Here is a 15898-nt window from a genome sequence, read left to right on the forward strand (position 1 = left end):
ATATAAGATTTTAAGCTAAAAATTAATAATATAGACAGTGTTCCTTTCTGATGAGGGCATGGTGACCAGGGACTCAATGTTTACCTGTCCTGAACAAGATGGCTTTGTTTGGAGCAGGACAGGGTCAAAGTGATACCTGATGCAGAGAGTGTAAAGCAGGCAGGCACCAGCCCCAAATGAACACATCACCATAGCAAGGTGCAGGGATAAGAGAAAAGGAGCATCTGCTTACCCCCTCCCATGTCCAATTGAGGGAATCGAGATTAATAAAAATAATTCTTTGGAGAATGATTCCACTCTATCCTACCCTGTTTTGCAATGAACAACCTCAATAACCTTACAGCAACAGTAGAATAACTTTTCTTCTTTTTTTAAAGGAAGCAAAAAAGACGATCCCTGGAAATTATTTTAAAATAAAAAATATCCTGGCCTGCGCCTCCCCCCCCCACCCCCACTGCACTTTAGATGAACCTGTGATATTGTAGCAATGGCCCTTGAAGTGCAGTGGGGAGGTGATTTAGGAGAATATTAAAGGCAATGTGGAGATTCAAGGCGCCTCTCTCAGGGAGATCTGGAGAAATACGCAGCACAGATGGGCCGAGCAGATTAAACATTTCCGTCACATTGTTTCCAAATTGTGTTGTGGTGCCTGAGGCTGGTACTGCGGTCAGAGCAAAATAGAGTGGTGCAGAGCTGCGAGCTGCACAGTTTATGGAATACATATTAATACGCCAGTCTCACATGGTATCACCATTCTATCAGCTCCGAAATGGTGCTGTCTCTATTGTTCCTGAATTCTGCACTTAGCACCTTGCTTTCTCCTGTCTGCAAAGTGTTTACCTTCCCTTTATCCTTCCTCTGCTTTTTAGTCAAAGTTCAAGTTGTGTGTTTCTCATTTCTCTTTTCCATACAGCCCTGTTCCGCCTTCCCTCTTACCTTCACAGCTTATGATTTTTCTGTCATGCACACTCTGTATTTTGCCCACACTTCCATCACCAACAATGTCCAGTGTGTGCGCGGGTCCTGCACCCCTCCCTAGCCTTGACTTGGTCATTATCCACTCACACCCAGTTCAGGACATCAGTTCAGACTTGAGGCTGAATAGTCCCTTGCACTCAGGGCTCTCAGACCCTCCATCTAGCTGACACATTCCTCTTCTCAGAACACTCAGCTCTTTGCCGGGGGTGAGCTTTGTGGAGTTGTTGCCATGTTCCCCCCACCCCAGCTGCTGTCGCTGGCCACCAGCCTTTCAATGTCCCCTTTCTTAGACTCAAAGCCCCCCATCCCTGGCCCCGGCTCCAGTCTCACCAATGTCTAGGTTAGCAGTTTCCCTGAAACATGGCAATAAATAAAACTAGTTCAATTGAGGCAAATTTAGTGATACATTTTTATTATGATTTATAGACCAAAACTCTGAATAATGGAAAAAAGAGAAAACGATTGCCAAGAACTTAAAACACGGTGTGAAACAGCCTGGAGAGGCCGCCAAGCTACCCAAGGTTTCAGCCAAGCATTGGGCTCTGATCCTTTCACAGGTTCCAACAGAACTAATCCACTGTCGACCCAACTGACCACTTGCTTTCTCCTTTGGTAAAATCTCTTCCTAAAACCATTTGTCCTGAAAAATGGGCACCTGTTTGTCTGTGGTGAACAATTGTTTTTCTCAGCAATTGGAAGGGTGCTGAGTTAGAGCCCTCAATTTATTTAATCACTTTCGATAGCCTCAGAAAGCATTAAATTTCCAAAGCTGGATTTCAGTAGAGAAATTGTAGGCCAACCCAGAGTAAAAATATGATGTTTTTGGCTCAGCTTGGAATATTACAATCTACTCTGCTTAGGAATTCAAATTTCCCATCTTTACTAATGATAATGTATGATGTACAGGTACTAATAAGAGAAATAAGCAATCATAAACCAATAATTCTGTGATTGATTGGCCTTTCCCATACATATGTGAAGCATTTATTGATCTTTCATGTTAGGGGCTGATTGATTGTTCCCTTGAAGAGGTAGTCTCTTGTTTACAAGCACTGAAATAGTGAACTTTGATGGTTAAAAGAATAAAAGTATGAGACATTTTCTGTGAATCTTGTTCCACAGAGGCTTATCGAAGCCCAATTCAATGTGAAAAGAGAACATTTCCATTAGGAACATTCTCAGGGGAACCAGCAGTGTCAAGCAGTTTGCTCCAAAAGCCATCATGTGGATTTGAATGGAAGCTATAAGAAGACACCACAACTTTTAAGTCACAGTTAAAGAGATGGCCTTAGGGCTTCGCTGGTGGTGCAGTGGTTGAGAGTCCGCCTGCCGATGCAGGGGACACAGGTTCGTGCCCCGGTCCGGGAAGATCCCACATGCCGCGGAGCGGCTGGGCCCGTGAGCCATGGCTGCTGAGCCTGCGTGTCCGGAGCCTGTGCTCCAGCACGGGAGAGGCCACTATAGTGAGAGGCTCGCGTACCACAAAAAAAAAAAAAAAAGAGAGATGGCCTTAGAAGGGATAAGCAAGATTGGTCAGCCTTTGAAGAAGGAATAGACTTGGCAGCTGGAAGGCTGAAGCCTTGGAAACCCAGAATGGCAGGATTCTTGATTTCCTTCCACTGTTTTTTAAAAGTGGGGGTAGGGGTGAGATGGCCACACTGGGCCAAAGAGCAGATACAGGCCATAAAGATCATTGTACTTGCCCCCTAAAGTGCTGGTTGGTCAACTGTAGAGGGTTCATAAACCCTTTGAGAATCTGATGAGAGGTCTGGGCCTCACCCCAGGGATAAAACGCATGTACACATGCACACAAATTTTACACCAGTTTTAAGGAGTTCAAAGATCCCTTCACATGCATCCACAGAGAGGCCATGGGTCAGAGACTCCAGTTTAAGAATCTGTGCCCTAGAGGATGGTGATTTCCTTTTGTTGGAAAAGCCTAGGATTCACTGAGCCTAGAAATTGAATTCTCAGCCCAAGACTGGATGGTCATTCCAGGTCATGTCTGTGCTACTCCAGGGGAGCCATGGAAGAGCTTAAACAAATAGGAACCAGCAGGGAGGAGAGAAATTAATATGTAGCAATCATGGAGTAAGGGTATTTAATCTCTTTTAAGGCTTATGATAGGCGCCTGCTGGTTTTCCCCCTGATATCCCCTGACACCTACTGACAGGGTATTTGCAGCCACACAGGGACTCAGGGCCCTGTGACAGGAGGAGCACTGAGAAGGGCCATGATAGTCTTGAAGCCATAAACAGCAATAGGAAACCACTGGAGGCAGAGTCAAGCTGTGTGGCGAGCCCGTGGTTGGTGGCCATACTGCCTTTTGTTTATAGAATTTGCTGTTCTTTTTATGGCAGGTTTGGTAGGGGTTTCTTTTCCTTGTTGATGGAGATTAGCAGCACAAATCCTTTTAGGGCAGTGTGCAAGCCCCCATAAACACTTTTGACTGTTGCTGATGGTGAGCGCCGTGCCTATTTCAGATTCCCTCAATACTCTGCTCATCCAGGCCAACAGCTTCTCCAACCAGATAATGGAGTCCAAACAGCCAACCTTCGTTTTTAAGACTCCTTCATCTGAGGGGTTCAAGGAGGTGGGGCAGGGTTGATGTTGAGGAAGACAGATGTTTGATCAAGCCTAGAAATATTTATGACGAGAACAAGCCACACATTATACTATTTTTGAGTGTAAGTCTTCTTAAAAGATTTTGTGGCAAGAAGCAAGCACTGATGTAAAGGGTTTGGGTTTTTTTTAAATAGCTTTTTATATTCTTATCCAAATCATCTTCACTTAACCAGTTTGTATAATCAACATCTTAGCTCTACCACACACAGTCTATAGAATAGAGAGTTATGGAGTGGGGAGCCTGTATAATTCTGAGACCCTAACATTGTCACTTGTAGGTGTGCATCCCCACCTTGAAGGTAGAAACACTTCCGCATTGAGGATTTCAGGTCTCCTGGGACTGTCTCAGGCATTTTTCCAGTCAGTCCTTCCAAACATCTGGGCAAAAAGAAGTCAAACTTTATTGAAAGTGTTGATACCAGGAATTCAGTTCTCTCTGCCATCCCAAAACTAAAATCCAAGAATCAGCAACTTAATAAAAATGCAGTAAATTAGCACCTCTAGACAAGAGCAGAGTTCATTCAGAGCTGGGGTCTGCCTGGCTGAGCCAGTACTCTCTCCATTTTAATAGTTTAATAAAAATTAGCATAATTAACGAACATCTGTATGATCCAGAGTGGTGCAATTTGGCACTTGGAAACGAGAGCTTAAGCATGATTGCTGTGAGTTTAATGTTGTTTTAATTCTTTTTGGCGCTGCGCAGTGAAATAAATGTTTGGTGGTGATAGTTCTCCGCCGGATCTCATTTGCATTTTTCTCCCTTTGATTATGAGCAATTGTGGACTCCCCAGCAATTCATCAAAGTAGAAATTATTTTAACATACCTCGTGGTGTTCAGACTGGGCTGGAGCAATGCATGGTGGGGTGGTGATAGGAGAAAAAAAGGCTAGAAATATTCCATTCACGCTTTAAACATCTCAGCCCTGTAGCCTTTTTCGGGTATCCAGCCAAGGGATGAAATCTGGAAGACAGTGAGATCCCAAGACCCGTAGGTGCTTTGATTAAGCTCCTAGGCTACCACAGCAGGATGCATATGGTCTCTGAGACTGTGCCATCCTCCTTACACTTCTGCTTGCTCTTTTGTTTTGAAGGGCAGAGAGTTGGTTGCACACACCCCAGTTCCCACCTCTGTGGTGAGAATGCCACATCTGCGGTCGGCAGGGTCAGTGCTCCCCTCGAGCAAGAGCGCACTGACTGGGAGCCGGCCTTTGCAGGTGTCCTGCTGTGCCTCATCTGCTTCCCGTTTGCACCCTCTTCAAGTTGGCAGAGAGCACCTTCCCAAGGCTCTGTTCCTACTCCTGGCCTTACGGCTGAAGGAGGATGCTGCCAAGTGGGCGTCAGAGTCGGAAGTCTTGAACGGTCCCTAGGGAGAGAATGCCGTAGCTGAGCCCCTCAGGTGACGAAGATGACAGCATGTGGCAGTAGAAGACCACACCTCACACATGTGTAAGCAAGCTGACTTTTACCAAAAGACTGTCAGACAACATGGTGCCCACCCTCTGCCAGTGAGATAGCAGAAGAGCTGAAGCTAGAGTTTTTAAGATAGAGTATGCGTTTCCCCCACACAGCAAGGCCCTGTCGACATGGCCACTGCAGCGACGTACTAATGCAAGGCAGCCCTACAAGAAAACTTAAGGCAGAAACTGCCCTAACTTCGGTGTTGGGAAATGGACAGTAACATAACTCGTACCGAGAGGAGCTTTAAAATGTCCTGCTGTGGGAATTCCCTAGCGGTCCAGTGGTTAGGACTTGGCACTTCCACTGCCAGCCCTGGGTTCTATCCCAGGTCAGGGAACTAAGATCCTGCAAGCCTTGTGGCACGGCCAAAAAATAATAATAATAAAACAATAAAATAAAATGTCCTGACAGGCATAGGCTGAGGAATTCTGGGTAATCTCCCATACAGCAGTGCAGACTGTAGGGGGAAGCTGGCCTCCCTCCTGGGGGAGGGGGGCAATGAGAAGGTGCTGTGGGAATGAGAAGGTGCTGTAGGGGGAGGGGAGTGGACACATTCATTTATTTATGACAGATTTTTAAAAGGTAATTCCCTGTTCCTTTTAGGATAAGCTCAGTAGTCTCACTTCTTATGGCATCTGAGATGCTCTTCATGGTATTTAGGGAGCCATTTGGAGAAACTGTCTCCAAAGGCAATTGCTCTCTTCCTGCCACAACCATTTCAATCACCAGGAAATATCTTGGAGTTTGTTGTAACTAATCTGCTCAACTGAGAGTATAAATCCCCACTGTTCCCTTCATTTCTTCGTAACCTCATTTAACAAAGTTTTTTGGGGCCCCATTCTGTGCCAAGCACCATGCTGACTGCTGGGAATACAAGAGCAAACAAAACCAACAAGGTCCCAGCTCCCACAGAACTTTCCACCCAGTGACTGGCAGTGAGACAAAGGCCGTCAGATACAAGGCAGCGTGATGATTCATTTCCAGGGAGGCACAGGGCACAGGCGCTGTGGACCACAGAGCTGGGGCCCTCACTTAGAGAGTGGCGAGGAGAGGCTTCTGGAGAGGCCACAGAGACTCAGGAATTGAAATCTGAAGGCTGCTTAGGAGTCAGCCCTATGGAAGGGAGGAGGGAAGTAGAGGCTAAACAGGCAGAGGAAAGGCTCCATGGTGAGAGACCCTGAGGCCCATGGGAGTAGCAAAGACAAGTTCTGTTTTACTAAGGGTCGACTAGATTTAGGGAATAAATGACAATGCTGGGCAGTGAATGGAACTAGATCATGCAGGGCTTTGTCCACCTTTTTAAGAAGTTGACAGTAGGCAGTAGGGACTCACTAAGGTTTCAAGCAGAGCCGTGATATTATCAATGTGCCTTTTAGAAAGATTCTGGCTGCACAATGAAAAGCAGATTGGAGGAGAACAAGAATGGAGACACAGAAACCAATTTGGAGGTTGTTTCTGTAGTCCTCAGGAGAGGTGACAGTGACATGACTCTAGGCTATTGCCAACGGGAATGGAGAGAACTGGATGGATTCCAGTAACATTTTGGATAGAGAATTGACAGAACTCAAGGACTGATTGGAAGAGGAGGGTGAAATTGGGAATGACTCTTGGGTTTCTGGCTTGAGTAACTGAGTGCATAGCGGTATCACTCACTGAGACACAGAACACAGGTGGTCAAGATACTCTGTGAATGGGAATGGATACAGAGGCAAGATGATGGTTAAATTTAGGACACAGTGAGTTTGAGAAGCTTGATGGACTTGCTCTTCGGTATTGGGATCCAACCCTTAGAGATCTGGGCTGGAGCTATGGTTGTGAGTCATTTATACAGGCATGGTGGCTAAACCACAGAGGTGTATAAGATTGCTCAAGAAAAGTGCATCAAGTCAGAAGAAGGCCAGGATAGAAACCCTGGAACACCACATTAAAAGGAGGGCTAGAGGAAGATGAGGAGAAAGAAAAGAAGCAACCAGAGAGGGAGGTAGGATGGAAACCAGGAGAGTATAATTATAGAAATTAAGAGAAGAAAATGCCTCAAGAAAGGTCCATAGTGCCAGCAATACTGAGAGATCAAGTAAATTAAGGATTGAAAAGTGCTCATAGAATTTGAGCAATAAGGAGGTTATAGGAAGCGTAAGTGGAATGACGGAGGTTGAAGCCTGCTTAGAGTGGCTCGAAGAGTGGATAGAAAGCAAGAAGTTGGGGCAGTAAGTGAAATAAATTCTTTCAATAAATTTATGAATTGGCAGTGTAGACTAGTCGAAATGGGAAGCAGACATGCATTAGGGACTAAATAATTATTTTCAAAGACGAAAGAAACTTGAACACACTTCAGTGCTGACATAAGGAGCCATTTACATTAGAGGCAGAGGTCAGACTTCTTAGAACCTGGTCTCTAAGAACAAAAGCAGAAGGGTTACAAGTGCACACTAGGTAAGTTCCTGTTTGGGTGGCTGAAGGTTGACAGATCTGATGGCTTCTCTTTTCTCTTTGAAGGTGGAAAAGAGGTCAGCTGCTGAGAGGAAGGGGAGAGGCAGAGTTAGAGGAGGGGAGGTACACTAACAAAAAGATAACCAGTTGACCCAGAATTTTAGTGTGTCAGCAACCTGGTTTTCTTTTTTTCCTAGAACTCAGCAGCCAGGTGGGCAAAAGGCAGACAGTTGGCTCCATGGTACCCGAATCCAGTTGAACTGGAATACGTATATTTTCCACATATTCCTAAATTTCACTTCCTTCAAAAGAAGGAAAACATGTTCTAGTGCTTTCAGGAATAGTCCTATAATGTTCAACATCTGCTGTGCTTTTGAGAAGCTCTTCTGTACTCAAGGAGCTCCGTTCTCAACCCTGTGAGCTCCACTCTCAAACCCTTCTTTTAAACCCTCTCATTCCCTTTCTTGTTTGCCCCTCCCTGTGGCTCTTATGTCCTGCCTGTCATTATTGATGGACCTGTCAACCTCTGACCTCTTCCAGGGGAGGAATCTAATGTTTAGAGTACCTACTATGTATCAGGCACTTTGAATTGTTTTCATGTCTGCGGCGTCACTTATATTCCCCACAACAGAGGGGTGATATTATGCCTACTCTTACAGAAGAGGAAGTTAAAGCCAGGAGACCGTCCGGTCACATGGTTACTAAATGACCAAGTGGGGACAAGATCCCAGTCTGTCTGACTCCGAAGCCCATTACTCTATGCTGTAAACTCCCAGGGAGCAAGCAGTGTTCTGATTCATCATCCATCTCATGGGAACTCAAACAACACTTTGCACATAGAAGGTGCTTGGTAAATATTATTGATTTGCACTATGACCTGACTCCCTGAATACTTCAGTGCTCTGGCATTTTAGGGTGTGCCCAACTTTCCCCAAAGGAGCTGTTCCACTCTGCTTGGTAAAAGACATGCTCTTTAGGTTCAGCAGTGGCACCAAATATGCTAAATTTACAATGTAGACAGAAAGATGGCAAAAGAAAAGCAGTTTTTCTTCCTTCTAGATAACTTTTAAATTTAGTAATCCCATCAGGGGTGTTAATGAGTTGTACTGACAGTGTCTACAAAGAAACCACCCAACAGAATCTGCCACGTGATCATTTAACAGATTAACAAAGATTAACAGAAGCATGACTAAATTCCAACGGAAACCATCCTCTTGTCATTTTTCAGGAATATAACATGTATGGCTGGTGGGTTGGAGAACTGAACAGCCTCATTGGGATTGTTCCAAAGGAGTATCTCACCACCGCCTTTGAAGTGGAAGAAAGATGAAGCCCAGGTATCAGAACTATTGACAATGAATTTGTTGGCCATGCCTTTGTTTCTTTGTGAAGGATGAGAGTTGCCAGTGAAGTAGCTTTTCTTCATTTCCAAAAGTGATGCTGGTAATTCACCATTGAAAGAAGATAAGGCTGTAGTTGTTTTTCCTAAATCGGGCGACTGTGTCAGTCAGGATTAGGTTCAACTACATGTGACAGAAAACTCAAAATAACAGTGATTAATTGTTATTAATTAACACAGAAATTTATTTTTCTCTTCTGTAAAAATCTGGAGGTAAGTAATCCAAGGTATCTAGGTCCCAGGTACCTTCTCTTTTTGCCCCACTGTGTGTGGTCAACATTCCCCAGGTTACCTCATGGCCCAAGATGGATGCTCCAGTTCAAGCTATCATGTCTGTATCCTACCCAGCAGGAAAGATAAAATGACAGGATAAGGGCACACCCTCTCCTTTTAAGGACATTTCACAGATGTTGCACACACCACTTCTGCTTACATCCCATTGGCCAGAACTTGGACATACAGAGACAGCAAGCTGCAAAGAAAGCTTTCTTCTAGGTAGAATCTGTGTCCAGCTTAAAAGTGGAGTGGGGCAGGGTCGGGCCGGGACGGGGGCGGGCGGGCGGTGGTGGAACTAATAAATTTAAAAGGGAGAATGAATATTGGAGAATTAGGAATTTGTGCCACAAGGATGGATCTGTTTCTTTACACACAGCTCTCAAATCCAGAGTACCGTTTCCCCCAAATGCCCGTGTATTGCAATATGATTGGCAAAGATTAGGAATCCAGTATGAGGATTCCTATGGAACATAATCAAATTAACTTTTAGGTAACAAAGAATATGGATTGCATTTTATCAGCAAGAACCACATCATACTTTAAAACAGCAGAGTGAGTGCTTTGGGTGGGGTAACAATAGGATTAGAATTAGGATGGTGATGGAGGACACCAAGGCTAGCATGATATCACTAGCTCCATCTTCTGGCCTGAAATGGAAGCAGCCTTTATTGATGGGGTGAAGGATGTTATGTGTGACAGTGATACAAACTGGCCTTGGAATCTTTCAGACCAGGGCCCACTCTAGTGTGCAGCAGCAGTTGAGTGGTTCATTTAGGAAAATACATAAGGAGAGATCTTACTCTCTGATGCCCCTGTACAATCATGAAGCACCAGCTCGGGCCTCTCGCTCAAGGTTTGACTTTATGATTTTCTGAATGAGGACTCCATTTCCAGGCCATGAATGCAGAAGGCTTGGAATTTTTTTGTCAAATCTAAATAAATTCACCCTACTTCACTCTGTCATTTATTTCATGACAAACTTGTTTATCTCCTCATTCTCTTTGACCCAACAATTCCACATCTAGGAGTTTATCCTACAGCTACACTTGCACACGTGCAAAATGATATACACACAAGGTTGTTTGCAATAGCAAACTATTGGAAATGACCTAAATGTTCAATAGAGACCTCGCCAAGTAACTGTAGTAATTCAGGGAATTGAATACTATGCCACATTAGGAGATATCTGGTGGCGCAGTGGTTGAGAGTCCGCCTGCCGATGCAGGGGACACGGGTTCATGCCCCGGTCCGGGAAGATCCCACATGCGGCAGAGCGGCTAGGCCCGTGAGCCATGGCCACTGAGCCTGCGCGTCCGGAGCCTGTGCTCCGAAACGGGAGAAGCCACAACAGTGAGAGGTCCGCATACCGCAAAATAAAAATAATAATTTAAAAAAAAAAAGCAGTGAAGGGTAGGTCTAATTTGCTCCATTTGTGTAAAGAGGGAGTCTCCAATTGCTTATATATGTATGAGTTACCGCTGGAAGGAGAAAGAAGAGGATAACACTGGTTGCCTCCAATGACAGAGAAATTGCGTGACTGTGACACAGGGTAGGAGGGAGACACTTTTTACTCTATGCCCTTTTATATCTTCTATATTTTGAATCATAAAAGCAAATTTGTGTAGTTTTCCTCCTTTAGGACACATACCCTTCTCTCTACCCCACCTTCATGAAGAAACTGATGATCAAGCGCTCCCACTCCCTGTACCATCCAGCCCAACAACATCATGGGCTCTTCCCTGTACAGAAGAGACCCAGGTCTCTGACACCCACCGTGTAGTAACTGTAAACCACCAATGAGACAAGTGAGAAGAGGCATCTTCAGCAGACCTGTTACTAAACCTGCCTCGTCATAGCTGAGCCCATCTCTAAACATCTCCACATACCCACTTCTGCCTTTTCCACAGGCTTGTCCCAGAGAAGGTGAGAGAGAGAAACCTTTGGAGGAAGAAGTTGCTGGTTGCTTTGGCTGGTTTGAAAAGCACGAATAAACCTCAGATTTGGTTCCTTGCCCTGTGTGATGGTGTTGTGTTTCTTTTTGTACTGGTATCAAAATGCTGGCTCTGGGCATTCTTATCGCCTCCAAACAAAGTGGGAAGGGAGGATTTCCCTGGCGGTCCATCGGTTAAGACTCCACGCTCCCAATGCAAGGGACGTGGGTTCAATCCCTTGGTCAGGAAACTAAGATCCCACATGCCTCGCAGCCAAAAGCAAACAAAAACAAGCAAACAAACAAAAACCACCAAGTGGGAAGGGAGAGCCTGAAAGAAAACAAAAGCCCAAACACAGAAGAGGGCTTGCAATTGTCTTTCAGGGCAGGACCATCTCTGGAACCCAGGCTTGCCCGGTTTCTGGTCAGCTTCTCAGATTTCCTTTCACTGCCTACTTGTTATTTTTTTCTTTTGTGTTCACTCTGTCTGAAATGAGACAGGGCTAGAAGCGAGTCTTTGGAGTCAGCACATGGGAGAGTTCCCTTTTGGGCCTCAGTTAACAACCCCACTGTGTCCTGCAGGCTGAGGGAGTGCTGTGGGGAGGGCTTGTGTCTATACGACCCTGTTTCCTTTTCCTGTTGCCTGTGCCTAGCACTCGGGTTATCTGTGCCTTCAAGAGGCAGCAAAACATAATGGTTAAGAACATAAACTTTGGGACTTCCCTGGCGGTGGTCCAGTGGTTGAGACTTCGCCTTCCAATGCAGAGAGTGTGGGTCCCATCCCTGGTCAAGGAGCTGAGATCCCACATGCCTTGCAGCCAAAAAACCAAAGAACATAAAACAGAAGCAATATTGTAACAAAGTCAATACAGACTTTGAAAATGGTCCACCAAAAAAAAAAAATCTTTAAAAAAGAAAAAAAGAACATAAACTTTGAGGGAATTCGCTGGTGGTCCAGTGGTTAAGACTCAGGCTTTCACCGCTGGCGCGGGTTTAATCCCCGGTCACCGGAACTAAGATTCCCCAAGCTGCGAGGCGCAGCCCAGAAAAAAAAAACCATAAACTTTAGGACCAGACAACCTGGAAATAAGTCCCGGTTCCCTGTATACTACATATGTTCTCTAAGAGCAAGTTACTTGACCTTTTACGCCACAATTTCCTCTCCTTAGAAGGGGTATACTCCATCTCACCAGGTCATTAGGAGATTAAAGGAGTTAACGTGTAAGGTACCTGGAACACCACCTGGCACGTAGTAAGTTACTGCTCAGTAAGGTTTAGTTATATTATTGCCTGACTTTCTACACAAGAAATTTTGAGAGATGGGCAACTGAGCAGCCATAGAAATTTTATCTTCGAAGCTGCCTATTCTATTCAGAGCTGTTCTAGCTTGGCAGTAGCCTTCCTCACCTCTTAACAACAATATCACAGCCCTGCAGTAAGACACCATTTCATGTCACCAAAGAGAGAAACTGGGAGCAAACAGGGATGTTGTCAGTGGATTCCAAGTTTCTCCAAAGATCCTATGCCAGCTATTCATTTCCAGATTTTTCTGACCCAGGAGTAAAACAAAAGAAAGCTTTGTTATATGTGATGGATAAAGAAGTAACAGAAGGGGGACAATTTAAGTCTGGAAGGGGAAAAAAAGAGATAAAAGGCACTACAGAACTGTCCATAACGTCCCCTCCACTTTACACAGGGTGCCAAAGGAGAAGCAACCACTAGGTGGCAGCAGATGAGCAGATGAACCAAAGGGAACCAATTGCCTTCCGCTTTAGGAACCTTTGCACCAATCCCAGCCTACAGGTAAAGACAATGGGCATTGTTAAAGTGGTTAATGGAAGGAGCAAACAGAAACCCCTCTGTGCCCAACTGCCCCCTCCCTAGAGAACCCTCAGGGACGCAACTCTGGAAGGCTGGGTGGCTAACAGGAGAGAATACCACTGTGCCACCGCTCCACGACTAAGACACCAGAAAAGGGGAAACCAGAGGAGGAAGAGGGGGTATCTGGGGCCGGGTCAGAAGGGGAATGAAAAAGGAGCAAGGTCAGGTACTTTCTCCACTCTGCACAGTTCAACGCTCTCTCAGTGGCATGGCCATTGGCTTCCGGTATTTAAAACAAAACCCCCTTAGTGCAATAGTCCTTTCTATACCTCCAGACCTGAGGAAACCAGCAACTTGCCAAACTGCAAAGGTCTTTTGGCACCTCAGTCTACTGCACCACACTCACGTTCTAGCTGTAAAACTTAGAGGAAAAAGTAGATTGGCCCTAAAAGATATAAACAAATGGACTAATTGGGAATCTGGTCCATAGCCATCTGGCTATTTCTGACCTTATAACATGCTGGAAAAGATAGTGCAAGTTCGAGACTATCTACAGACAAAGGGCATTCTCTGTTAGGGGAAAGTTCTAAAGGAGACTTCTGGGAAGTAGTGGATTCCTACAGTCTGCCTGAAGCTAAACCTCACCCAGCAGACCTGCTCAATTCCACAGCCACCATCTCAGCCAACAGCCTCAGAAAGCAACTGGCTAATCAGATTACTCCTTCTCTGTTTGACTCCACTAACCAAATCCCCACCTTACTGCCTGTGACTAACTGGATAACGGGCATTAGACCACTTAACTAACCACATTATATGTAGGATGGCTGCTTAAAAGCCACTAATTACTCTAGCACATGAAACTGGAGAGGGTAAGAGGTGGGAGGCCCTTTTCCTCCCTTGATATTATGTAAAGGAGAGAAAATAAGAAAGCTAAAATCCTATGTTTAAGAAGCAAATGCATATCTGCCCTTCACAGATATATAGTAATTTACACAGAACTTACTGACTTCCACTGGATAACCTGACCTGAGGTGGGTACAGTTTGGCCTGCCTCATCCAAGCTGATAATCTGAGAATACTAAATGCTCTGAAAGCAATCTTTCAGCTACATTTCATTAAAAATACATTTTTCCAGTGTGTTTCCTCTGTCATCCATATAGCAAAATAGCATAGACATTGTTTTACAATTACCTCAGTATTCAATTTTCCCACACAATGGTCTGTTATATCTCTTAGAAATCTGTATTTAATTCAAAACCAACGACATCTTTTCCCTCTGGTGAATAAAAATGGGAAAGAGAAGAGAATTCCTATTAAGTCTCATTCCCTAAACCCAGACATTTTGATTCTATTTAAAGAGGGGCCAACTAAATGTCCTCCCTCCTGTTACTTTATCTAAACATAATATGTAAGCAATAGCCTAGATTTCAAGTTATCCTTAACTGTTTTAGCACCTTAGCTTGCTCAGTTGCACCACCTTATTTGTAATCAGTCTTTGCAAGTGGCAAAACTGAGGATCTGAAAGGTGGTGACTTGAACAAAAATCACACAAAATCTGCTGTTGAAGAGGAAATGAAATGAGGGACTCTTGAAAATCTCAGGCTGCCGCTCTGCTTCTTGAATCACTTGAGTTCTGTTGCAGTGAGACACCTCCAGTGACACATTTCCAAAATCCACATTTCACACCAATCACTTACATCACAATGAAGCAGCGGTGTCATGAAGCATGTGTCTGTGTTGGGGGGGGGGGCCTGGGGAGGGGGGGCAGTCCTGCCTTTATAAATCAGTCTGAGAAAGAGGGAGTTGAAGAAAAGCGAGAGGGGATTCCCTGGTGGCGCAGTGGTTGAGAGGCCGCCTGCCGATGCAGGGGACACGGGTTTGTGCCCCGGTCCGGGAAGATCCCACATGCCGCGGAGCGGCTGGGCCCCTGAGCCATGGCCACTGAGCCTGCGCTCCGCAACGGGAGAGGCCACAACAGTGAGAGGCCCGCGTACCGCAAAAAAAAAAAAAAAGAGAAGCAAGAAAGGAAAAAAAGAATCCAACGTATGTTTGTATGTTCCTCCTTCTTCGTTTTTTTCTTTCGTTCCTTCTCATCTTGAGAACAAAACTCTTGAATGTCAGGGACAGAGGTGCTTTAACCTTTGGCCAAAAGGAAGCTCTCCCTGCAGGTCTCTCCACCAGAAGCGACTCTGGAAGGATAAATCTTGAGTGGCACTGATTTGCTAATTCCCAGAGCACCAGCAAAATCTGTGGAGCTGACTTTAGAAAAAGCAGCTGTCTACATAGAGGATTATCCCTGCTACACAGCCCAGTGACTCAAACTAATTTTCTAGTTTGTGGATTACCACAGTCCCTTGCTTCCCCCTCCCTCCTGCCCAGCTATTTCATCTCCCATTAGAATTTACACAGATTGGGTAGGGAGCCTGAAACGTAAAACTAAAGAGATTTTTCTTCTTCAAGGGATCTGAATTATTCTCCCTATTTTCCTATCAAAAACTGTTCAGAAAATATGTTTTTCTTCTGTTTTTCTTTGTCTTTTCAGTTAGTATGAATTGATGACCACCCTTTTGCAACTCTTGAGATTCAATTAATGATATATTTTAAGATGCAGCCTATTTTGCACCAATATCTTTTCTAAATATGATGCCCCCGCCCCCCAAAAAACTATAGTATTAGAGGAAACTAAAATACAATTAATAGGCAACTATGTAGTTTATTTTCCAAATGGAGACACTTTTGAGAATGAAAGGGGGCATTATTCATAAGGATGCCATGACCGTAGATGTAAACCAGGATGAGTGGTCACCCTAAAAATAAGGCAAAATGGGCTGCCTAGTCACCAGGAGAGTGGGCAGTAGATAGAAACAGCCTGGTTCTCCTGGCCGATGCTTGGCAACATCCCTTCTAATGACGTCCTCTCCCCTGCAGGCCTGGCTCCTAGGAAAACCCTGCCAACCAGGCTTTCTTTTCCTGATGCCCAG

General features: G+C 44.9%; 1 protein-coding gene across 1 annotated transcript in view; it reads left to right on the forward strand.

The window, feature by feature from the left end:
- SKAP1 (src kinase associated phosphoprotein 1) overlaps positions 1-11176 on the forward strand; it is a 276955-nt gene extending 265779 nt beyond the window's left edge. The window contains exons 12-13 of the mRNA XM_019924939.3: positions 8720-8828; positions 11074-11176. Coding sequence (XP_019780498.1) covers positions 8720-8821 — 102 coding nt within the window. The 3' untranslated portion in view covers positions 8822-8828; positions 11074-11176. The remainder of the gene's footprint in view (positions 1-8719; positions 8829-11073) is intronic.
- The last annotated feature ends 4722 nt before the right edge of the window (positions 11177-15898 follow it).

The sequence above is a fragment of the Tursiops truncatus genome, chromosome 20 (genome assembly GCF_011762595.2).
Source record: "Tursiops truncatus isolate mTurTru1 chromosome 20, mTurTru1.mat.Y, whole genome shotgun sequence".
Taxonomy (NCBI): domain Eukaryota; kingdom Metazoa; phylum Chordata; class Mammalia; order Artiodactyla; family Delphinidae; genus Tursiops; species Tursiops truncatus.